The sequence below is a fragment of the Macaca nemestrina genome, chromosome 2, assembly GCF_043159975.1.
Source record: "Macaca nemestrina isolate mMacNem1 chromosome 2, mMacNem.hap1, whole genome shotgun sequence".
Classification (NCBI taxonomy): Eukaryota; Metazoa; Chordata; class Mammalia; order Primates; family Cercopithecidae; genus Macaca; species Macaca nemestrina.
This window is the reverse complement of record NC_092126.1, coordinates 183061186-183085385: the sequence shown is the minus strand read 5'-3', so window position 1 is coordinate 183085385 and position 24200 is coordinate 183061186. Positions and strand designations below refer to the sequence as shown.

The following is a 24200-nucleotide window of genomic DNA, read 5'->3' as shown; positions in this document are numbered from 1 at the left end:
GTAAATTGTGCTGCCATAGACCTCTGTGTGCGAGTATCTTTTTCATACAATGACTTCTTTTCTTCTGGGTAGATACCTAGTAGTGGGATTGCTGGATCAAATGGTAGTTCTTTTAGTTCTTTAAGGAATCTCCATACTGTTTTCCATAGTGATTGTACTTACATTCCCACCAGCAGTGTAGAAGTGTTCCAGTTTCATTCTCCTACATGTGGCTAGCCAATTATCACAGCACCATTTGTTAAAAAGGGTGTCCTTTTCCCAGTTAATGTTTTTGTTTGCTTTGTCAAAGATCAATTGGCTGTAAGTATTTGGGTTTATTTCTGGGCTCTCTATTCTGTTTCATTGGTCCATGTGCCTGTTTTGATACCAGTACCATACTGTTTTGGTGACTATGGCCTTATAGTACAGTTTGAAATCAGGTAGTGTGATGCCTCCAGATTTGTTCTATTTGTTTAGTCTTGCTGTGGCTATACGGGCTCTTTTTTGGTTCCGTATGAATTTTAGAATTGCTTTTTCTAATTCTGTGAAACATGATGGTGGTATTTTGATGGGGATTGTGTTGAATTTGTAGATTGCTTTTGGCGGTATGGTCATTTTTACAATATTGATTCTACCCATCCATAAGCATGGGATGTGTTTCCATTTGTTTGTATCATCTATGATTTCTTTCAGCAGTGTTTTGTAGTTTTCTTTGCAGATGTCTTTTGCCTCCTTGGTTAGGTATATTCCTAAGTATTTCATTTTTTTTTTTGCAGCTATCGTAAAAGGGGTTGAGTTTTTGATTTGATTCTCTGCTCGGTTGCTGCACATGTATAGAAGAGCTACTGATTTGTGTATGTTAATCTTGTATTTGGAAACATTGCTGAATCATTCTATCAAGTCGAGAAGCTTTCTGGAGGAGTCTTTAGGGTTTTCAAGGTAAATGATCATATCGTCAGCAAACAGGGACAGTTTGACTTCCTCTTTACTAATTTGGATGCCCTTTCTTTCTTTCTCTTGTCTGATTGCTCTGGCTAGGACTTCCAGTACTATGCTGAAGAGGAGTGGTGGGAGTGGGCATCCTTGTGTCGTTCCAGTTTCCAGAGGGAATGCTTTCAACTTTTTCCCATTCAGTATTATGTTGGCTGTGGGTTTGTCATAGATGGCTTTTATTATATTGAGGTATGTTTTCTGTATGCCGATTTTGCTGAGAGTTTTAATCATAAAGGAATGCCAGATTTTGTCAAATACTTTTTCTGCATCTATCGAGATGATCATGTGATTGTTGTTTTTAATTCTGTTTATGTAGTGTATCACATTTATTGACTTGTGTATATCAAACAACCCCTGCATCCCTGGTATGAAATCCAGCTGATCATGGTGGATTATCTTTTTAATATGCTGTTGGATTTGGTTAGCTAGTATTTTGTTAAGGATTTTAGCATCTATGTTAATCAGGGATATTGGTCTGTAGTTTTATTTTTTCGTTATGTCCTCTTCTGGTTTTGGTACTAGGGTGATACTGGCTTAATAGAATGAATTAGGGAAGATTCCCTCTTTCTCTATTTTGTAGAATAGTGTCAAAAGTATTGGTACCAGTTCTTCTTTGAATGTCTGGTAGAATTCTGCTGTGAATCCGTCTGGTCCAGGACTTTTTTTGTTGGTGATTTAAAAATTACCATTTCAATCTCACCACTTGTTATTGGTCTTTCAGGGTATCTAATTCTTCTAAATTCAAGCTAGGAGGGTTGTATTTTTCCAGGAATTTATCCATCTCTTTTAGGTTTTCTAGTTTATGTGTGTAAAGGTATTCTTGAATGATCTTTTGTATTTCAGTGGTGTCAGTTGTAATATCTTCCATTTCATTTCTTAATGAGGTTATTTGGATTTTCTCTCTGCCTTTCTTGGTTAATGTTGCTAATGGCCTATCAATTTTATTTATCTTTTCAAAGAACCAGTTTTTTCTTTCATTTATCTTTTGCGTGTGTTTTTTTTTAAATTTAAATTTCATTTAGTTCTGCTCTGGTCTTGGTTATTTCCTTTCTTCTACTAGGTTTGGGTTTTGTTTGTTCTTGTTTCTCTTCTTCCTAGAGGTGTAACCTTAGAATGTCAGTTTGTGCTCTTTCAGTCTTTTTGATGTGGATGTTTAGGGCTATGAACTTTCCTCTTAGCACCGTCTTTGCTATATCCCAGAGGTTTTGATAGGTTGTGTCATTATTGTCACTCAGTTGGAATAATTTTTAATTTTCGTCTTGATTTTATTTTTGTCCCAGTGATCATCAGGAGCAGTTTATTTAATTTCCATGTATTTGTGCAGGGTTTTGAAGGTTCCTTTTGGAGTTGATTTCCAGTTTTATTGCACTAGGATCTTACAGAGTACTTGATATAATTTCAATTATCTAAATTTATTGAGACTCATTTTATGGCCTATCATATGGTCTATCACATGGAGAAAGTTCCATGCACTGTTGAATAGAATGTGTATTCTGCAGCTGTTGGATTAAACATTCTGTGTATATCTGTGAAGTCCATTTGTTCCAAGGTATAGTTTAAATCCATTGTTTCTTTGTTGACTTTTTGTCTTGATGAACTGTCTAGTGCTGTCAGTGGAGTATTGAAGTCCCTCACTATTATTGTGTTGCTGTCTATCTCATTTCTTAGGTCTATTAGTAGTTGTTTTATGAATTTGGGAGCTCCAGTGTTAGGCGAAAATATGTTTAGGATTGTGAGATTTTCGTTTTGGGCATGGCCTTTCACCATTATATAATGTCCCTCTTTGTCTCTTTTAACTGCTGTGCTTTAAAGTTTGTTTTACCTGATATAAGAATAGCTACCCCTGCTCACTTTTGGTGTCCATTTGCATGAAATGCCCTTTTCCACCCCTTTACTTTAAGTTTATGTGATTCCTTATGTGTTAGGTGAGTTTTCTGAAGGCAGCAGATAGTTGGTTGGTGAGTTCTTATCCATTCTGCAGCTCTGTATCTTTTTGGAGCATTTAGGCCATTTGCGTTCAGTGTTAATATTGAGATGTGAGGTGCCATTGCATTAATCATGCCATTATTGCCTGTGTAACTTGGCTTTTTGTTTTTGCTTTTTAAATTGTGTTTTTGTTTTATAGGTCCTGTGTGATTTATGCTTTAAAGAGGTTCTGTTTTGATGTGCTTCCAGGATTTGTTTCAAGATTTAGAGCTGCTTTTAGTAGTTCTTGTAGTGGTGGTTTGGTAGTGGCAAATTCTCTCAGCATTTGTGTTTCTGAAAAAGGCTGTTTTTTCTTCATATATGATAGTTTTGCCGGACACAAAATTCTTGGCTGATAATTGTTTTGTTTGAGGAGGGTGAAGATAGGGCCCCAGTCCCTTCTAGATTGTAGGGTTTCTGCTGAGAAATCTGCTGTTAATCTGATAGGTTTTCCTTTATAGGTTACCTGGTGTTTCTGTCTCATGGCTCTTAAGATTCTTTCCTTCGTCTTTAGATAACCTGATGACAATGTGCCTAGAAGATGATCTTTCTGTAATGAATTTCCCATGTGTTCTTTGTACTTCTTGTATTTGGATGTCTAGGTCTCCAGCAAGGCCAGGGAAGTTTTCTTTAATTATTCCCCCAAATATAGTATCCAAACTTTTAGATTTCTCTTCTTCCTCAGGAACACGGATTTTTCTTAGGTTTGGTTATTCAACATAATCCCAGACTTCTTGGAGGCTTTTTTCGTATTTTCTTATTCTTTTTTCTTTGTCTTTGTTAGACTGGGTAATTTGAAGAACTGAATTTCTTTCTTCTACTTGTTCAGTTGCATTGCTGAGACTTTCCAGAGCATTTTGCATTTCTATAAGTGTGACCAATGTTTCCTGAGGTTTGTCTTTATGCTCTCCATTTCCTTGAATATTTCTCCCTTCACTTCTTGTACCTTGTTTTTGGATTTCCTTGCATTGGGCTTTTCCTTTCTCTGGTGCCTCCCTAATTAGCTTAATAACTAACCTCCTGAATTCTTTTTCAGGTAAATCAGGGATTTCTTCTTGGTTTGGACCCACTGCTGGTGAGCTAGTGTGATTTTTGGGAGGTGTTTAAGAGCCTTGTTTTGTCATATTATCAGGGTTGTTTCTGGTTCCTTCTCATTTGCGTAGGCTCTGTCAGAGGGAAGGTCTAGGGCTGAAGGCTGTTGTTCAGATTCTTTTGTCCCATGGGGTATTCCCTTGATGTAGTACTTTCCCCCTTTTCCTATGGACGTGGCTTCCTGTGAGCAGAGCTGCAGTGATTCTTATTTCTCCTCTGAGTCTGGCCACCCAGCAAGTCTACCCAGCTGCAAGCTGGTACTGGGGGTTGTCTGCACAGAGTCCTGTGATGTGAAAACATCTATAAGTCTCTCAGCCATGGATACCAGCCCCTGTTCTGATGGAAGTGGCAGGGGAATGATATGGACTCTGTGAGGGTTCTTGGCTTTGGTGGTTTAATGCTCTATTTTGTGGCGGTTGGCCTCCTGCTGGGACGTGGTGCTTTCCAGAGTGCATCAGCTATGGTAGTATGGACAGGAACTGGTGGTGGGCAGGGCCTTAGAACTCCCCAGAGTATACGCCCTTTGTCTTCAGCTACCAGGGTGTGTAGGGAAGGCCCATCAGGTTGGGGCAGGGCCAGGCATGTCTGAGCTCAGACTGTCCTTGGGCAGATCTTGCTTCAGCTGCTGTGGGGAATGAGAGTGAGGTTCCCAGGTCACTGGGGTTGCGTACCTACGAGGATTATCACTACCTCTGTTGAGTCATGCAGGTTGTCAGGGAAGTGGGGAAAGCTGGCAGTCACAGGCCTCACCCAGCTCCCACGCAATCTGAAGGACCGGTCTCTCTTCCACCATGCCCGCCTGCAAACAGCCTCGAGTCTGTGTCCAGGCAGTGGGCAAGCAGGGCTTGAGAAGTTGCCCCAGGCTACCAGCCTCCCAGCTTGGAAAGAAAAGGACTTTTGTTCCTCCCCTGCCTGTGGAGTCTGCATGCAGGATTCGTGTCCTCCCCCGAGTTCTGGCCAGGAGGCTTCTTGCCTGGTTCAAATACAAAGTTTAGCTAGAGATTTCGTTGTGTTTGTGGCGTTTCCCCCCCACACCTCTGGCCGCCCTCTTGAAGGATCCCTGTGGTGCCAGGCAGGAATGGCCTACTAGGGGACCCAGGAAGCTCCCAGGGCCTTTCCCGCTGCTTCTTCTACCCCTGTATTTTGCTCGGCTCTCTAAATGGACTCAGCTTCAGGTAGGGTCAGAAACTTCTCCTGCAAACTAGACCTTTAGTTTCCCCAGTGGGGGGTGTGTTTGGGAGTGGAGAATCTTCTTTTCCCACTTCTGCAGTTGGGGCACTCACAGTATTTGGGGTGTCTTCTTGGTCCTGCAGGAGCAGTCTGCTTCCTTTAGAGGGTCTGTGGGTCCTCTCGGGATTCCTGGTTTGTTCTTGCAGTCATTCTCGAGCTAAAATTCACAATGCAAGCCTCTGCACACTGCTCTGTCTGTGCAAGTCAGAGCTGTAAGCTAGTCCTCTCTCCTGTTCGCCATGATGATCAGAAACTCCCACCCTTTTACTTCCATACTATGGCCTGTAAGATGCAGTGGAGGCGAGGTCTGCAGTTGCTTCTTAGCTACTGGATTATGTTCCTTTCTTGGGGAAGTGCATGGGGAGCCTGACTTCCTCAGCTGCCCCAGCTACAGCTGTTGATTGGTTTCATTCTTTTTTATGGCCCAATAGTATTCCATTGTGTATATCCACCACATTTTCTTCATCCATTCATCTGTTGATGGACACTTAGGTTGATTCCATATCTTGGCTATCGTGAATAGTGCTGCAATAATCATGGGTGATTTCTCTGACCAATAGAATATGGTAGAAGTAACACTGAACAAGTTCTGGTTGTAGACTGAGGTCTTATTTTCCACTGTTGCTGTCTTAGAACTCAACTGCTACGTGAAGAAGCAAGGTTATTCTGTTGAGGAGGCTTCAGGAAGAAAGAGGCCCTAGAGGAGAAAAGACTATGAGATAAAAATAGGTCCAGCCAACTTAGACTTTCTAAGCAACTAGCTAAGACCCTGAGAAAGGCCAGCTTGGATTCTCCTGCCCCAGCTGAGCTTCCAGAAGACTCAGCTAAACAAACATGAGGAACAAAGCCATCTCTGCAGAGTCCTGTCCAAATTGCATGGTCATGAGCAAATGAATGGTGGTTGTATCGTAAATCCTTAAGTTTTGAGGTGACCTGTTGTGTAGCAATAAATAACTTACACTGATAATTTCATTCAATAATTATACTTTCCTAAGTGGAAAGAATTAGGATCCAGAATATTATCTTGTCAACATAGAAAGGATAGTGTTATTTCACATAGGACATTGCAAATTTCAACCCATATTGCCTCAGATCAGCTTATGACTTCCTACTACTATTTTTAGAAGGACTAGTGTTTATACGGGACTATTTCTCAACTGATTCTCTTGCTTAGTTACTACAAATTTGAGGTTTGCCTTTCACTTGAATTGGGCTTTCTAGGAAGAAAATCAAACTATTTCCTACACTGTGCCTCTCAACCTAACCATGGCTGTTTCTCTGCTCTTTTAATCTTTACTCTACACCTCTGCCAACCAGCTCAGACTTTGGAGATGGAAAATGGAAGAAACAAAAGATGAGAAAGGGGAAAAGAAAGGTAAAGGAAACAAATCCGCAGAGATAAACAGAGGGACTGAGGTTCTCTAGAGCAAAATGAAGAAGTAAATTTAAAACTGAAAAAGACTTTCGGGAGTTCCTTTTCTTTCACCTTCTGGAGCACAGAGAGCTTCACTCAGGGTTACATGAATCAGAGTCCAGCATCTCCCATGGGCACATATTTTAGTTTCATGGACAATAACTTCCACTGGTGTTAAATGAATTACTTTGCACAAAATGATGCCTCCATGAAGCCATCAGCCCTGAAGATCCTATCTGGAACACCTGGCTCTGGGGAGCGTAGGAAGTTCCTAAGAACAAAGGGCTATAGAAAAAAGTGAGAAGATGCAAAGAGAGGTACCTGACCAGGTGACTTCCTTTTGGACTGGAAAAGCTTTTTGGATCCCTTTCTGCCTGCCCTCCCTTAACTACTAGGTGGAAACGGAGGGTGCTGTGTTGTATAGATGTACTACTAAAGGATGGAGTTTAAGGTTTCTCTGTTTTCAGTAGCTCAGAGCTTTCACCAGTGAAGGGGCAGCAAAGGGCACTGGTGGTTTCCCAAGTGGAGACACTCAGAGGCTCTGTTCTCAGATGGGGAAGTTGAGATTAGCCTTCATCAGTGCTGCAGGAGGTATGATAAGCAGGTTTCTATGTTCTTAACTTTCCAGTGGGGTCACAGTGCAGGGACATAAAGGGGATTTCCGAGCCTTTTAACACTTCCAGGTACAAGCTCATTAAAAACCTGCTAAAAAGAATAAGTGAATAAAATGAAACAAAAAAGAGTGGTTGTACAGACAACAGAAATACAGGCTCTTGATGAATTTTAGCAGGGTTTTCTGAAAATCTGGCTATCTTTAAGGCCGTGGTATTCTCATAAACTAACAAACAAATGACCTATTAAAGAAAACGCCATTTAATCTCTTGCCATTTGCTACTGTGCTATAAATTTGATTTACTTCTTTTGGGAGAATTACCCCAGAGTAGTGGTTACCAAACTTCAGCAGACATCAACTCACTTGGAGGACTTGTTAAAACGCAGATTGCTGGGTGCCACGCCGGGATTTCAGATTCATTAGTTTTCTTATTTTGTCTAATGGATTATAATCTATTATACGTGTTATTTATTATTTTTAGGAATTATGTATAATGTAATAAAATATTTTTTTATTATAAACACCTATTATTTATAATAATGTTTATTTATAAGCATTATTTATTTTGATGCTGAAATTGTCCACCATTTGATAATGGGGAGTCTTTTCAAGCTGGATTCTGTGTCCATTTGCTGTACACTCACTGTATCTCCTGGCTCACCTAAGACTTTCTCTGCTGCAGTCCTGGAATTAGCCATTTTTCAAGGAGCCATGCTCCTCTTAGTGGAAAATTGTATTTATAAATCAAGTTCTGGGCTTTGGGTGTGCTCATTGTTAACGGGGTGTCACTGCTTCCAGACCTATGAGTGGCCAGAGCTAGAGAACATGTGTATGTAAATATGTGATATGTATAAAAAACATGTACAATTAACATGTATGTGTATATAAACACACTTTTGTGTCTATATTTATTTATATGTTGTTTATATATAAGTATATATTATTAGATATATTTAAAATATATACAATATTCTCTTTCTCTTTGTGTGTGTGTGTATATATATATATATACACACTATGATTCATGTGATACATTCAGTTCCAACGCAACACTATAGGTTTTTATGCTAAAGGCACAATAAAATTTATTTACTTCAAGTATTGGAAATAAGAAATAATATCACATCCCTTCCTTTGAAATGCTTTGTTGTATTCGTCGTAACAGTTTTCCTCCTTTGCATAAGAAGTTCCTGACTTCATTCATGCATTTGTCTGACAGCCATCTTTCCTGGAGGTATTACTTCCTTCAGAATTAACAGCATGTAACTTTTCTTTATTTCTGATGACCTGTTTTGAAATTCTCATGGAACTTACATTTTCTTCCCTTCCATGTTTGTAACGTCCTTCCCCTTCTCATCTATACAGGTGGGCAACGCAGCATGAGAAGTCAGAGCCAGAGCTCTGAAGCAGAAACTTGGCTCCCGGCATCCTCCTGTACTTGCCTGTTTGATCCGTCATCCTCTTTGTAGCCAATCTCTGAGCTCCACCACCACTGCCCATCCATGCAGGGGCCCCCTTTGCTCTGTGTTTGGGCTCTGACTCCCTGTTCCAGGCGGTCACTCCATGTGGACACCCTCCTCATTGAGCTTGGGTTCGGGCTTCCTACATTGCATTGCTGGCCTGTCTAGATGCCCTCCTGACTGCTCTTGGTCCCTGAAGGCCACCCTCCCTTCCCTGCTCTGGTTTTGATTTTCCACCCTGGATATCTCTCATTGGGGCGCTCTCCTGCCCTGCTTGGTTGGGCTCTGTCTTTCCATGACAGGTCACCCGCCCCTCCCCCCCACCCCCATCCTATTGATGCCTTCTTTATCCTGCCTGGGCTCTGGCATCTCATGCTAGGTCTCCCTCTTATCAATTCTTTCCTTTCCTTTCTTTTCTCTTCTCTTCGCTTCGCTTTGCTTTCTTGACGGAGTCTTGCTCTGTTGCCAGGCTGGAGTGTAATGGTATGATCTCGGCTCACTGCAACCTCCGCTTCCCGGGTTTAAGTGATTCTCCTGCCTCAGCCTCCTGAGTAGCTGGATTACAGGCATGCACCACCACGCCCAGCTAATTTTTGTATTTTTAGTAGAGATGGGGTTTCACCATGTTGGTCAGGGTGGTCTTGAACTCCTGACCTCAGGTGATCCACCCACCTTGGCCTCCCAAAGTGCCGGGATTACAGGTGTGAGCGCCTGCACCTGGCCTATCAATGCTTTCTTTACCGCACTGGGGCTCCAACACCTACTCTGGGCCATTGCCCCTCTCTACCCCCTACCACAGATACCTGCCTTGCTCTTCCTCAGCTAATGACTTTAGAACTGAAATGTTCAGGAAGGGAAGGCCTCAACTGGATCGTTTAAAATATAAGGAAATGGAAGCCCCATGGTTTGCCCAGAGTCACACAGCAAATTAGTGGCAGCATCGGTACAAATCCAGTTCTCCCTGAGTGTAAGTTGGGTAAAGACAGGGGAGCTTGTCTTTTGTTCACTACTTTATCCCCAGTGCCTAGCACAATGTCTGCATTGAGTAGAATGAAAGAATAAATGTATTATTTCCTGTTTAACTCTTTTCCTTTTCTTTGTCATCTTGATATGTGTGTGTTGTATGTATGTGTGAATACTGGTGACTCTTTACACATTTGTCTATTATCAGTAGTAATTAATGCCCTTACATAAATGTCAACATCTTAATTTCTGTGCCTAGGAATTTCATCAATTCCATGAATTTCTGGAGTTTCTAGCTGGATAGATGGCAAACCTTATAAACTTTGTCATGTGGTTAAGGACATGGAAGCCCTAAAAAGCAGCAGTCATTACAGCATCCCAGGACTCCAGGACTTCCACCAACTGTGGAAGAGAGGTTGTGTGATCACTATCAAAGTTAGTTTTCTAGTCACTAGACTATAATCCCTTCAAAAGATTTGGAACCCTACAAGAGAAAAATACCATCACCAGATGGCAAACTTGAGACCCAGGATCCATTCCTTCAGTCACACTGTTCAACTAAGACCGTTCTGCAGATGATCCCACAGCGCAGTGTTTCTAAAACACATGCTGAAGAATCCTGCCTCTGAGAGATCCTTCTTGAGAGGAGGATTCTGAGTTCCAAAAACATTGAGAACATACTCGCATACATGTCTTCTCTAGCAGTTCACAATGGACATGAGCATTGTGAAGGCGCTAAGAAATGCTGGAGTGGAGAAAACTGTTTAACTTTGTGTAACCTGGCATCATCCAAATTTACTTAACCATAAAGCTCCGGTGTAGAATAATACCAGTTTCAGTCTCATTTCCTCATTCATGCAAAGGGCAAACACATTATGTTACCTGGGGCTTTTGCACAGAGTGAGTGAGATAAACATATGTAAAGTATACAGCGCCATCCTTGGTATGTGCTACACATATGATAGGTGTTAATTTCTTTTCTCAGATTTTTTATTTACTGGAAACCGCTGTTTTATTATTGAAAAAGTTACATATATTTATTTATAATAATAGAAAGAATACACAAGGCTAAAACTTCAAACCATAAAAGGGATATAAAATTTAAAAACTATGTCCTACCTCAGATTCCCAAGAGGAATATTTTCATGTACCTTTCCAGACGTTTTCTGTGCATGTATATGCAGACATATCAGAAACAGATTTTCAAAAATCTGTTCCCAGTAAATGAGGTAATGGGTTTGCATTCATTTGTTTTGTACTCCTGCAGCAGGACTTGTAGGTTCTTCCATTTTGTGCTACCTCAATTTGTTTTTCTAAAATTCTTGGGAGGGGTGAAGTTAGGGCCTTATGTTTATAGCGAAACATTTACAAAGTGAATGTCACAGAGAACTGGAAACCCCCAGAGTGTTTGGGGGTTAACTAAAGGTCTAGTTTAAGTGTAAAGCCTTTTTTGGTAAAGACTTGCTTAATACTTCCTGAAGGAATTGGTGGGCTGGTATGTAGGTATTAAGGGGCTAGTATGTAGGTTTCCAATTTATGATGGTTTGTTTGACTTCTGATTTTTCAACTTCACCATGGTGCAAAAGCAATATGCATTCAGTAGAAACCGTATTTGGGGTACCCGTGCAACCATTCTGTTTTTCACTTTCACTGCAGTATTCAATATATCACAGGGGACATTCGACACTTTATTATAAAACAGACTTTGTGATAGATGATTTTGCCCAATTTTATGCTATTGTAAGTGTTTTGGGCACCTTTAAGGTAGGCTAGTCTAAGCTAGGATGTTCAGCAGGTTAGGTGTATATTTAATGCATTTTGACTCATGATATTTTTAACTTAAGGTGGATTTATTGGGATGTAATCTTATTCTAAGTCAAGGAGCACCCACGCTCCATAATAATTAAATTTGATATCTTTTATTTTAACAGTTATGACTTGCCTTATAGGTGGCTATATCTAGGTATCTCACCCCTGAGAAAATACGAGTTCTTTGAGGACCCTGTTCATTTCTTGTACCAATTCGAACACATTAAAGGGATTTAATATGGATTTGATGAAGCGAGGGAGTGTCCAGAGAAGACCAGAGCACCTGTTCTCTCTACCAGAACAAAACTGTGATTAAGGAGGTGAATGTTCGTTTATCTGTTCTTTCAGGTAAGGGTGGAGGATAGGGAAGGAGAACATGGGAGCCTGGGCAGGGGAGGGTCAGAGCTGCATCTATAGAGAGACACCAGTTTGTAATTACTCTGATGATATATTAGCTTCCCAGGGCTGCTCTAATAAAGTACCACAAACTGGATGGCTTAAACAACAGAAATTTATTGTCTTACAGTTTTGGTGGCTAGAAGTCTAAAGTCAAGGTGTCAGCAGAGCCAGTTCTTGCTGAGGACTCACTCTTTGGCTTGTAGATGGCCGTCTTCTCTCTCTGTCCTTCTGATCATCTTTCTCTATTCATGTCTGTGTTCAGATTTCCTCTTCTTATAAGAACACCAGCCATATTGATTAGTGACCACCCTAACAAACTCATTTTAACTTGATAGGCTCTGTAATAACCATATCTCCATATAAGGCCCCATTCTGAGGTACTGAAGGGTAGGACTCCAACATATGAATTTTGGAGGGGACACAATTCAGCCTGTAGCAGATGGGTTATCATGCTGGGCTTTAGTGCTTTTCAAGACCCACCCTGTGCCAGTATGCCCACTCACCAACTGCATCTGTCAAAATGTAGGCTCCTTAAAGAAATGAAAGCATTAAAATCACATGTGGTGATTGCCATTTATCCTCTTGTTGACAAACTAGTTCATTTCCCTGAGAGAGTGTTTTGTGTGGTCTGAAGCACCTGCCAGTCTATCCGTGCTGTACCCTCCCAAGACAAAAACACAGGAAGCCGAGCCGTAGGTGACCACTGGCATCCACTGCCTTCATGATTTCCTCTTTGGTTTCTTCGGTTTTGTTCCCTTGCTTCACTCTGTGACTTGTCTGGACATTCACTCTTTGACCCTTGTGGCTAGTCCCTCCCCTTCTTCTTTATTGCCTGGAGTTATCTCCCTATTCCCATAACTCTAATCACTTCTTTCACGTTCTCCTTCAGTGAAGGATGAGGAAATTGAAAGCAGAGTATGCACGTTTTATTAGGAGATTCAAACGGCATCCTACTGCATTAGCCTCAAAAGTCCTAAAATATAAAGACATCCATCTGACAGATCACTGAGGGGAGGACTTATTTTTCTGTTTTAGAAGTTTCTGATTAAACTCAAGAAGAAGAGAAGCTAGTTGTTTCTCACCCAGGAGTGGATTTGTGGTTTGGCTTCACCATGGCTTCTTGCCGTGCCTGGAACATTAGGGTGCTGGTGGCTGTCGTGTGTGGGCTACTGACTGGCATCATTTTGGGACTGGGCATCTGGAGAATTGTGATCAGGATCCAAAGAGGTAATGTTGTCCTGCTATGTTTAACTCAGAGTAAGAGAAGGCATGGGACCTCTGTCCCTGCCACCTGAGGCACAAGTACTGGGAGGTGCCTTGTCCAGTCTGAGGCATCCCAGCAAGATGCCATTTATGGGATATAAAAGACCAAGTCAGTTAAGCCTAGCAGATGGTTGAACAGAAATGAATAGGTGTGGGTGTGAATGGGGAGGGGGAAGAGTGACATAATTGAATTGGCGTCTTTATGCTCTTTTAACTCCAGACTGAATTGGTAGAAGAGTAATAATTAAAACAATTAGTAACACATGTTTAGGTCTGTTGCGTTAAATTAAGGAAAGGGTAAATCGTTATGAACAAGGACACACACATGCAGCAAACACGTACACACACGTGCATAACACACACACAATCAAACATGCACAGAATAGAATTTCACTTTAAGAGAGAAGTTAAAGAAACTCATCGCCAAGGTTTAAGTGAAATGATCTCATGGTTTGCACACAAATTTCCCACTTTCCAGATGTAGGAAATTAATCAACAATTTAAAAATCATTTTTAAATGACTTTCCTGATTATTCAACAAATATTTATTAGTTCCCCACTGTGTGCCAGAGCTGGCCTGGAAAAGGAGGACGTGGGAGGGGAAGTATTGAGTAAAACAATGATGTTAAAGCAAAGCCTGCTGTAACTCAGAACAGAAAATTTCAATGATCCTAATGCTGGATCCCTTGGGCTGTAGAGCTTCTCCATAAAGGAATTCAATATTGGATGGGCTGCATACTCCCTTTTGTAAAAATCAGAGAAAGCTTCTAATGAAACAATAAATAAGGGTAAGTGTCATGCACGTCCATGTGAAGAGACCACCAAACAGGCTTTGTGTGAGCAACATGGTTGTTTATTTCACCTGGGTGCAGGCAGGCTGAGTCCGAAAAGAGAGTCAGTCTTCAGCTGCTAAGCCGAGAAGATCTGGGAAGGAGTCAGTCAGAGAGTCTTGGCCCAGAGCTCCAGGGGCTCTGGGAGTGGCTGCCAGGTGAGTTGAACGGTCCGATTTCCAGTGGGGTCCCGCACAGATGGGACACGGCTTAGGAGGAATCCTGGGCTGCGGGCATTCCTTGGCCCAGTGGCCAGATTTCCGGCACTTGTAGCAAGCTCCTGGGGGAGGAGGTTCTGGAGGAACCCCTGGCAGCTGCGGTTCAGGTGTTTGGAGTTGTGTGCTGGAGATGTGGCTGGGGTTTGTCTCACAGTGGAGGCAAGGAATTGCAACTCAGAAATAAGTTGCTACTTGGCTGCCTCTACTCTATTATTGTACACCTTGAAGGCGAGGTTCATTAAGTCCTGTTGTGGGGTTTGAGGGCTGGAATTTAATTTTTGGGGTTTTATTTAATGTCAGGAGCAGATTGGGTAATAAAATAAAATGCATATTGAAAATAAGATGGCCTTCTGACCTTTCAGGGTCTAAGGCTGAAAAGTGTCTCAGGGTTGCTGCTAAACGGGCCATGAACTGGGCCTCTAAGTTTTTCATATTTGATGAAAAAGAGCCTAAATGCTAACTGATTTGGGAGAGGTCGGATAAAGAAAAAGGAACATTAACCTTGACTATGCCTTTAGCTCTAGCCACTTTTAAGAGGAAATTGCTGGGCAGGTAGGGGAGGGCTAGTCGCGGAACGAAACTGTAAGCCAGACCCGTGTGAGGAGGGGAGGTGATAAAAGGACTATAGGGTGCGGGAGCAGAGACTGAGGAAAAATTGGGACCTAGCTAGGCCTGGCGAGGAGGGGAGAGGTCAGATGGGTCTGTAGAAAGGGATGATTTTTAGAAAGACTCACCGATGCTTGGGGTTGGGGCTGAGGGGACAGGTGGGAGGAAAAGAAGGAAGATTTGGGGCGAGTTGCAATGGGAACAGAGACTAGGGAGGGACCGATGTGTAAAAGAATGCCTGGACGTCAGGCACCTCAGACCGTTTGCCCATTTTACAACAATTATTTAGATCTTGCAGGATGGAAAAATCGAAAGTGCTGTTTTCTGGCTATTTGGAACTACTGTCGAGTTTGTATTGGGGTTAAGCAGCATTGTAGAAGAAAATAAGGCGTTTAGGTTTTAGATCAGGTGTGAGTTGAAGAGGTTTAAGTTCTTGAGAACATAGGTTATGGAGAACGAAGAATGGAGGGTGGAAGGTTGCCTGCGGTGAAGGAGGCAAGCCCAGAGAAAAGAGAGAGTGGAGACACGGAGAGAAGGAGTTCGGGGGTTCTTGCCCTCCAGAAAAGCAGGAAAGGGGTCGGGGAGCAGAAATAAGGTATTGGGGTGCCAAAATAAGAGATCAGGGTGCAAAAATAAGAGGGGGCACAAAAATAAGACGTCAGGGCGCAAAAATAAGAGGGGGCAAAATAAGAGATCGGGGTTCTTGCCCCTCCCCTAGAAAAGCAGAGAAGGGGTAGAGACAGGGAGAGAAGGGGTCGGGGTACTTGTTCCTCCCCCAGAAAAGCAGAGAAGGGGCAGAGACAGGGAGGGTAGGAGTTGGGGTGCTTGCCTCTCCCGCAGAAAAGCAGGACTTGCCGCTTAGGGTGAAGGACCAAGGCAGACGTCCCTGCAGCGTGGTCAGACACCCCTGAAACGTGGGTGAGTAATCAGAGAGGCGTCCCTGCAATGATTAAACACCAAGGGAAGGCTGCCTTCCCCAGTCCCTGACCGGTGCCGGTGTTTTGGGTCCACGGATAAAACGTGTCTCCTTTGTCTCTACCAGAAAATGAAAGGAATTGAAATTAAGAGAAGGGAGAGATTGAAGGGTGGTGCCAAGACTGAAAGGAGAAAGAGGTCGAGGGATAGTGAGAGAGGCTGGAGAAGAGAATAAAAAGAGGCCGCTTACCTGATTTAAAATTGGTGAGATGTTCCTTGGGCTGGGTGGTCTGAGGACTAGAGGTCATAGGTGGATCTTTCTCAGGGAGCAAAGAGCAGGAGGACAGGGGATTGATCTCCCAAGGGAGGTCCCCTGATCCGAGTCACGACACCAAAATGTCATGTGCGTCTGTGTGAAGAGACCACCAAACAGGCTTTGTGTGAGCAACATGGCTGTTTATTTCACCTGGGTGCAGGCAGGCTGAGTCTGAAAACAGAGTCAGCTAAGGGAGATAAGGGTGGGGCCGTTTTATAGGATTTGGGTAGGTAAAGGAAAATTACAGTCAAAGGGGGGTTGTTCTCTGGTGGGCAGGAGTAGGGGTCACAAGGTGCTCAGTGGGGGAGATTTTTGAGCCAGGATGAACCAGGGAAAGGACTTTCATAAGATAATATCATCGCTTAAGGCAAGGACCGGCCATTTTCACTTCTTTTGTGGTGGAATGTCATCGGTTAAGGTGAGGCAGGGCATTTGCACTTCTTTTGTGATTCTTCAGTTACTTCAGGCCATCTGGGCATATATGTGCAAGTCTCAGGGGATGCGATGGCTTGGCTTAGGCTCAGAGGCCTGACAGTAAGTAATGCCAATCGGGAAAGGCAGCAGGAGAGGTAGTATGCCCTCCGAGCAGGTAACTGGGGAGGACAGAAGGTTGGGGAGCTAGCAGGAGCATGGAGCATGGCTGCAAAGATCCACTGTTGAAGACCAACAGAGGGGTCTGACATACTGGCTGCTGATGGAGTGGTAGCTGGGGATGGATCTGTCCTCCCCCTATCCCACTGTCCTAACCAGTATTTAGAGAATGCTGTATAAATAGTATTTAGAGAACTAGAATGAGAAAATTTACCAGAACAAAAATAGTAAAATTTAAACTTGGAGCAAATGTGTTTTTGCTTGTTTGTTTAAGGTTGTATAATAGTTTCATTCAGGTTAAAAAATTATGAACTATGGATTTTACCCCATTAAGACTGCCAAATTTATAAGACCTCAATTAAAGGGCATACTTCACGAAGTTTTTTTTTTTTCCTTCCTTCCCTTCCCCTCCCCTCCCCTCCCTTCCCCTCCCCTCCCCTTCCCTTCCTTTCCCTTCTCTTCCCTTCCCTTCCTTCCCTCCCTTCCTTTTTTCCTTTATGTAAGTGACATCTACTCTTAAAGGGGAATATATGGTGACTTATAAAGGACACAGTTATAGCAAAAGCCTTCAAAACAAGGACCAAAGTACAAAAACAACATAAGAAAGAGTGCAGGGTGGGGGACAGAAAACATGAAAGTTCAAGGCTTAGCGGGAGTTTCTTAAAATAAATACAAAATATATTCCTGAACTCTCTGAGTGCTAAGATCCAAAAGGAGGCATAATAAGTGATAAAGATCCCATGTCTAACAGCAGAGGCATACCAGCTCCTTAAAAAGACAAGCTTTTCTCTGGTTCTGAGCACCATTTTTCAATTGGCTGTTTATATAAGGGATATCTCTTAGCTTTGGGGTAAACCCAACCGAAAAGGAGAGGGTTCTCACTATCATTTAAAGAACAAGAGTGAAAGACTGGCACTGTTTGCTGTTACTATTTTGCCTTGTACATTTTATTGAGAGTGCATTTGAGGTGGTAAATTCTGTTTCTTTTCACTTCACTCCACTCCACTCTACTCCATTTCTTTTTATCCTATCCCATCCCATCCTATGTAATTGTTGAATATTCTTGCTTGGGTTCCTTTATTCAGGTATAGACATAAATTAGTTTTACTTTTTTTTTTAAGGGGGGAGAGAGGTCACACATATCTCTGAGAAACTGATGAAAGCTATAAATGTCTTAGTAGGGAAAATATACATAAAAACACAAAATTTTGCATAAATTAATTTTATTGCATTCAAAGTTTATTTTGAATAATTACTCCAGGCTGGAGTAACATATATATAAATTAAGATAACATATAAATTAAGTCTCTCTCACTTTTATTTTTCTTGAAAAAGTAATGACCTCATTGTGAAAAATAAAAAAAAAACTTCAAATTCTGCTCTGAGTAAATTTCAATAAGAAGTTACTCTGATTTGGCAGTAAACATTGATGTACAACAATATTTATGCTATTTATACATGTAATTATTATAATACCTATAGTTTTAAAAATTCTTACTATGTTCTAGGTCCTATGCTAAAAACTTAGAACAAATCTCAGTTTTGCCAGAACTCCAGCCTTTTCACATTGGGCATTCTTCTTAGAAAAACACAAGAAGCAGTATAGCTTTTGGGCACCTTCACTCTTGATGATGAAAGTAAAATGAAAACATAATTAAGCTTTATTACATTTCTTCTCATTGACATTTTCCAACTTGTAATAAGTCTGATATAATCATAGACAGATGTCCACAGTCATAATGGTAGAAAATATTTTCTTTAACTCCTCTCAAAGGGAGAGTCTCTTAACCTCAAAACTCATGAGTAGTGCGTTACTTGACCATATTCTACACCTCTCCTGGTTCATAGAATCTCCTGCTCTTTGCCACCAGGACTGTTTTTTTGTTTATTCACTTATCTCCAGATACTCTAACCTTCATTCTCTACCACAGGATACACCTGTTCCTCAGTCCTGCGAGAGATTTCAGGACATTGAAATAGTCCCAACCCCCAAGGTCTGACTTCATAGCATTGATCATTTTTGTTGTTGTTGTTTTGTTTTTGTTTTGAGATGGAGTCTCGTTCTGGAGTGTGGTGGCACGATCTCGGCTCACTCCAACCTCCACCTCCCGGGTTCAAGCAATTCTCCTGCCTCAGCCTTACGAGTAGCTGGGACTACAGGCGCGTGCCACCACACCTGGCTAATTTTTGTATTTTTAGTAGAGACGGGGTTTCACCATCTGACCACACTGGTCTCGAACTCCGGACCTCAAGTGATCTGCCCGCCTTGGCCTCCCAAAATGCTGGGATTACAGGCGTGAGCCACCGCACCTGGCTTGATAATTCTTACACTGTAGAAAATACAGGTTGTTGTGAAAAGTCAGTGAGAGCTTTTTGTTTGTCAGAAAATAATCTGACCACAGATACTTGGCTTTAATTTCACTCAATTACAGTACTTCTTTCAGAGGCAAACTCAGTAAGTCTAACTCATGTGACTGTTCCTGGAGGATATTTTCATTTGTGGGTTAAAAAACAAAAGAGTCCAGAGAAGTGTTTTCTGGAGGCAGAAAGTTGGTTCTAGGCAGCCATAGTGTTCTTTTGTCTTAATCCTGGTGTTGTGAATCTTTCCTCTGCTCCTTAAGCAGTCTCCCTTCTTGCTTCCTCACATAACCACCCCCCAAAATAAAAAAAAAGTCCATGAAAGGGAAGGAATTTTTAAAATAAATTTATTCCAGTTTGGCTATGTAATTGGCTGAGGGGCATGGATTATGTTAACATCAGAATCAGTGATGCTTAAAGTGTTGATTCCATTTGAAAAGTTACTTTCTTAAACAAAGGGGCTAGAATCTTGGTTTAGTGGATTATTCCTGGATTTCCAGGTATTAGATTCTTTTACTTGAAATTCTGGATATGTCCACCACTTGTTGTTCTTTGATGACACAAATGTTGATGATCTAACCTGGAATATAGTGGTTAAAATGGATACTTGAGAGTATAGGGGGAAAATGTACAAGAGTAGGGGAAAGAAAACTCTGCCAAACCGCCTGAGTTTAGATCCCAATGATGCCCCTCACTAACTTTGAGCAAATTATTAACTTTGAGCAAATTATTCAACATTTTTGAGTCTCAGTTTTCCCACCTATTATGTGCATACTAGTAAACCCTATCTTATAGGGCTGTTATGAGGCTTGAATGAGTTAATACATTAAAAAGTTTAAGATGATGTCTAGTACATCGTAAGTACTGAATAAATTGGCTGCTCTCCTCTAGGAATTTTTAGGTAATTCAGTGTAGAGCATAGTTTTCTCCACTCCCTGGCTTATGCCTTGGATAGATACCATTGACCTAGACTGGACCTTTGGATTGAGACTCCAATTACTAATCCAAAAGTTTGCAATAGGTTTAATCATTAAGCTCAATTGACTAGCTCAAAACAGAAACAGAAACAGTTCTAAGAACTGGCACATCTTCTTGCATTTGCCTTTCAATACTTATGCTGCACTGCACCGTCAGGAAAAATGTTTATTAAAAGATTTAGCCGTGCATACCAACGTATAATAAGAATTTAAAAAGGAAAAAAACATTTAACCAATTTATTGAAATACTGAACCAGGTTGTTAATACCAGACAAACTTTACCTTAAATAAAGACTATACTTTATGTATTTTATTTGTATAAATCTTTCGGGTTTTTTTTTTTTCTTTACAACCAGAATAAACTTTCCTAAACATTGTCTTCTCATTTAAGAGTAAACTTTATTGTCACCAAACTATTTCAAATTAGGACAAATGAGAGATGCCTGGATTTTAAAACCCAAAAAACTAAGCCAGGCACCAGAAAGGATCTGCAGATGAAATTTCTTAGACTAAGGAAATATATTTTTATTTCCCTACTTAATTAAAATCAAACTTTTCAAAACAGACTCTAATTTTGTCTAGGAGAAGAAATTAATATTTTTTATTTGGAATCTTTAATATCATTTTATGCTGCTTTCTCAACCAGCGTGTGTGTGTTGTATATATTCTGTATTTAAACTTCCAAGATGTGTAGTAAAAGCATTGAAAATGTGTAGTAAAAGCATTGAAAATAGGGCTAATAATTCTAGATATACTACTTTGTACAATTTAAAAGAATATAGGAAAATTATCATTATAATACTGGTGTTATAAAAGAAAAATATTGCTATTAAATATGTTCCAAAATATGGAGCCTCAAATAAAAGGAAGTTGATGCTGCCTGCTGCAACCAACGATAAAGACAGGTACTGTGAGGAGGCAGCAGAAGCACTTGATCAGTTACAAGGAGATCTGAGGCTAGCACCTGCTCTGCTACCAATTAATTACTGATCTGGAACTAATCACTCAGCCTTTATGTAGAATGAGGGGGTTGGGTTGATGAATAACTAATGTCACTTTTTTTCAAGATCATAATTCTAAAACTAGTTATATGATATGAACAAGCCACTTAATCTTTCTGAGTCTGACTTTCTTTATGTAAAAATACAGTCTTAAAGATACCAGTACTACTTTTGCTGTCTTTTGTGGGTAATTTAGGTATTTCGGAGGCAGAGTCTTGAGTTGCATAGCACAAGGTGTTAAACAGGTGATTGTGACAGATGAATTGTTAGTTTGGCTTAGACTAGATATCCTCAACCAAGATGCAAATGGCAAAGAAGCCAGTCAGCAAACGTTTGTTGGGTACCTTCTATTCAACAGCATTGTTAAGACTTGAAGATATGGACCAAAACCCTTGTTCTAAAAATGGGCAAATTATTTCTTAACTTTAAGAAATGACTCTTGACTTACAGCAAAAAGATAGAAGGAGTAGACATGGATGGATCTCCTTCTTGTTTACAAACGTAGAAGTTATAAATAAAATATGACAATAATTTTCTCCTTATCTTTCAGTTACAGCAGTTTGACCGACTATGATGTGTTTATGAGTGGTTTTTCTTGTATTTGTTTTTCTTGTGATTTTTCTGAGCCTCTTGGATCTATAAGCTGAAGTTCTCAATAAAATTTGGGAAATTTTGGCCAGGCGCGGTGGCTCAAACCTGTAATCCCAGCACGTTGGGAGGCCGAGATGGGCGGATCATGAGGTCAGGAGATCGAGACCATCCTGGCTAACCCGGTGAAACCCCGTCTCTACTAAAAAATACAAAAAACTAGCCGGGCGTGGTGGCCGGCGCCTGTAGTCCCAGCTACTCGGGAGGCTGAGGCAGGAGAATGGCGTGAACCCGGGAGGCGGGGCTTGCAGTGAGCTGAGATCCGGCTACTGCACTCCAGCCTGTGTGACAGAGCAAGACTCCGTCTCAAAAAAAAAAAAAAAAAAAAAAAAAAAAAATTTTGGGAAATTTTGACCATGATTTCTTCTGATATTTTATCTTCCCTATTCCTTCTCTTTTCCCCTTCTAGGATTCCAATTGCATATATGTTAGACAACGTGTTGATATTGTCCCATAGATTCTTGAAGCTCAGTTTATTTTTTAAAATCTGTTTTCTCCCCAGATTTGAGAGTAATTTCTACCCAGACTTTGAGCTTCTTTTCTATATGATTCCTTCTATTCTGGGATAGCTACCTTCAATTTCCAGTTGTTCTTGTAGCCCCAAAGAGTTTCCTGTCATACCTTAACTCATTAAGACTGTGACTTTCTGATCAAATTTCAGCCACTTCTGCCATAGCGACTGGGTAGTGCCCTTAGTGGAAATACCAAAGAAACTGGGAATACCTTTCAGTTTCTGCCTGTTTTTCATTGCTGTCCAATGCCTTTGAGTAGTTTTTTTTAAACGTTTGTACATATATTAAAATTGTTATCTATGAGGGGGTTAATATGGTGCAATCTATTCCATCATTACTGAAACCAGAACTCTACCTCCTGTATTTATTTTTATTTTTTATTTTTTTTTGAGATAGACTCTCACTGTGTCACCCAGGCTGGAGTGCAGTGGTGTGAACTCAACTCACTGCAACCTCCGCCTCCCAGGTTCAAGTGATTCTTGTGCCTCAGCCTCCCTAGTAACTGGGATTACAGGCAGGCAGCACCACACCAGGCTAATTTTTGTGTTTTTAGTAGAGATGGGGTTTCACCATATTGCTCAGGCTGATCTCGAACTCCTGACGTCGAGTGATCTGCCCACCTTGGCCTCCCAAAGTGTTGGGATTAGAGGTGTGAGCCACTGCACACAACCCTGTATTCTTAAAGTTAATTTGTTCACTTTTCACTCTGTTTTACAATTTGGAAACCCTGCTATCCCCAACTCAAAATAACTAGTCATTAGAACTTAACAATTCTTTATCAGGTATGCATTCTGAATCTAGTGACACCCTAACTTGCTTAGAGTCACTGCTTGAGTTCTAGTTCTCATTTAACTGGTTTTCCTTGCCCCTTAGCCTCAGTCATTTCCCATACTCCTTCACTTATCCTCCTAAAAAAATTCCTTATTATGTTACTCCTTTGTTTTATGACCCCTGTAAGGTTCCTTCAAGATTAAATCTTCTTGGTTTGGTTTATAAAGTCCCTTCCAATCGAATCTACGTCCTGATGTTGTTCCACATAGAACCAATGCTAGATGTTAAACTCTTTTCTGTTCCTTAGACACATCAGAACTTTCCATGTTTTTGTGATTTTTGCACTTTGTGTCCTGCCTACTTGGGTCACCCATTTTCATCTGGTTTTTCAAGATGTAATTTTAAAATCCAGTCCACATACTATCTCTTCCCGGATCTTCTTGGCTAGGTTACCTCTGTCCTCAACCTCTCTCCTATGTGTTTTTACTGTACTTATAAGTCTCCAAGTTGACTCTATCTATCTATCTATCTATCTATCTATCTATCTATCTATCTATCTACTTACCATCAATATACTTTCTGATTTCTCAGGGGATTCTAATCTCCTTGGTCACAGCATTATGTGTTTCAACTATGTCTTTTTGGTATCCATAGCATCTAGTAAGCATTTTACATCTGGTGCAGATTCTCAGTTTTTATTTTATTAATGATGATATTACAAAGAATATTTCTCAGCAATGATACTCAAAGCAGTGGTTTTACGTATAGAAATTAAGTGGCCACAGGCATGAAAGGAGAAATGATTCAGCCAGGTCATGACTGCTCTGTTATTTATTGTTTTTTTTAGGAATATCTGCTACCTCATCAAGCACCCCTACAGAGTTCTGCAGGAATGGTGGAACCTGGGAAAATGGCAGATGTGTTTGTACAGAAGAGTGGAAAGGACTGAGATGTACAATTGGTAAATTACTTGGGATAATGCTAAGGTGTAAGGTTTAGGTCACTCTTGTGTTAATAAGAATAGCAACAAAGCTTCTAGAAGCTTCAGTTAATGGTTACAGAAATAATGGGTGTAATGATGATGGCTTTAGGGTGTGTTTATCAGCTCAATAGTAAAAGATGAGTTTTCTTCTTGGGCAATTTATCAGTATATTCAATGCACCTTATCTGTTTCCTGACTACTAAGTTTTTCCGCAATCTCACAGCTGTGTTTCCTTCTGGCTGCAGTGACTAATCCAGGGCAATGAATGACATGATTCTCTCAGGTTCTTTCAATT

General features: G+C 40.9%; 1 protein-coding gene across 1 annotated transcript in view; it reads left to right on the top strand.

Moving 5' to 3' along the window:
* Positions 1 to 12783: 12783 nt before the first annotated feature.
* The window catches only part of LOC105477483 (adhesion G protein-coupled receptor G7), a 79935-nt gene continuing 68518 nt past the window's right edge, over positions 12784 to 24200 (top strand). The window contains exons 1-2 of the mRNA XM_011733999.2: positions 12784 to 13144; positions 23771 to 23884. Of these exons, the coding sequence (XP_011732301.2) occupies positions 13030 to 13144; positions 23771 to 23884 (229 nt within the window). The 5' untranslated portion in view covers positions 12784 to 13029. The remainder of the gene's footprint in view (positions 13145 to 23770; positions 23885 to 24200) is intronic.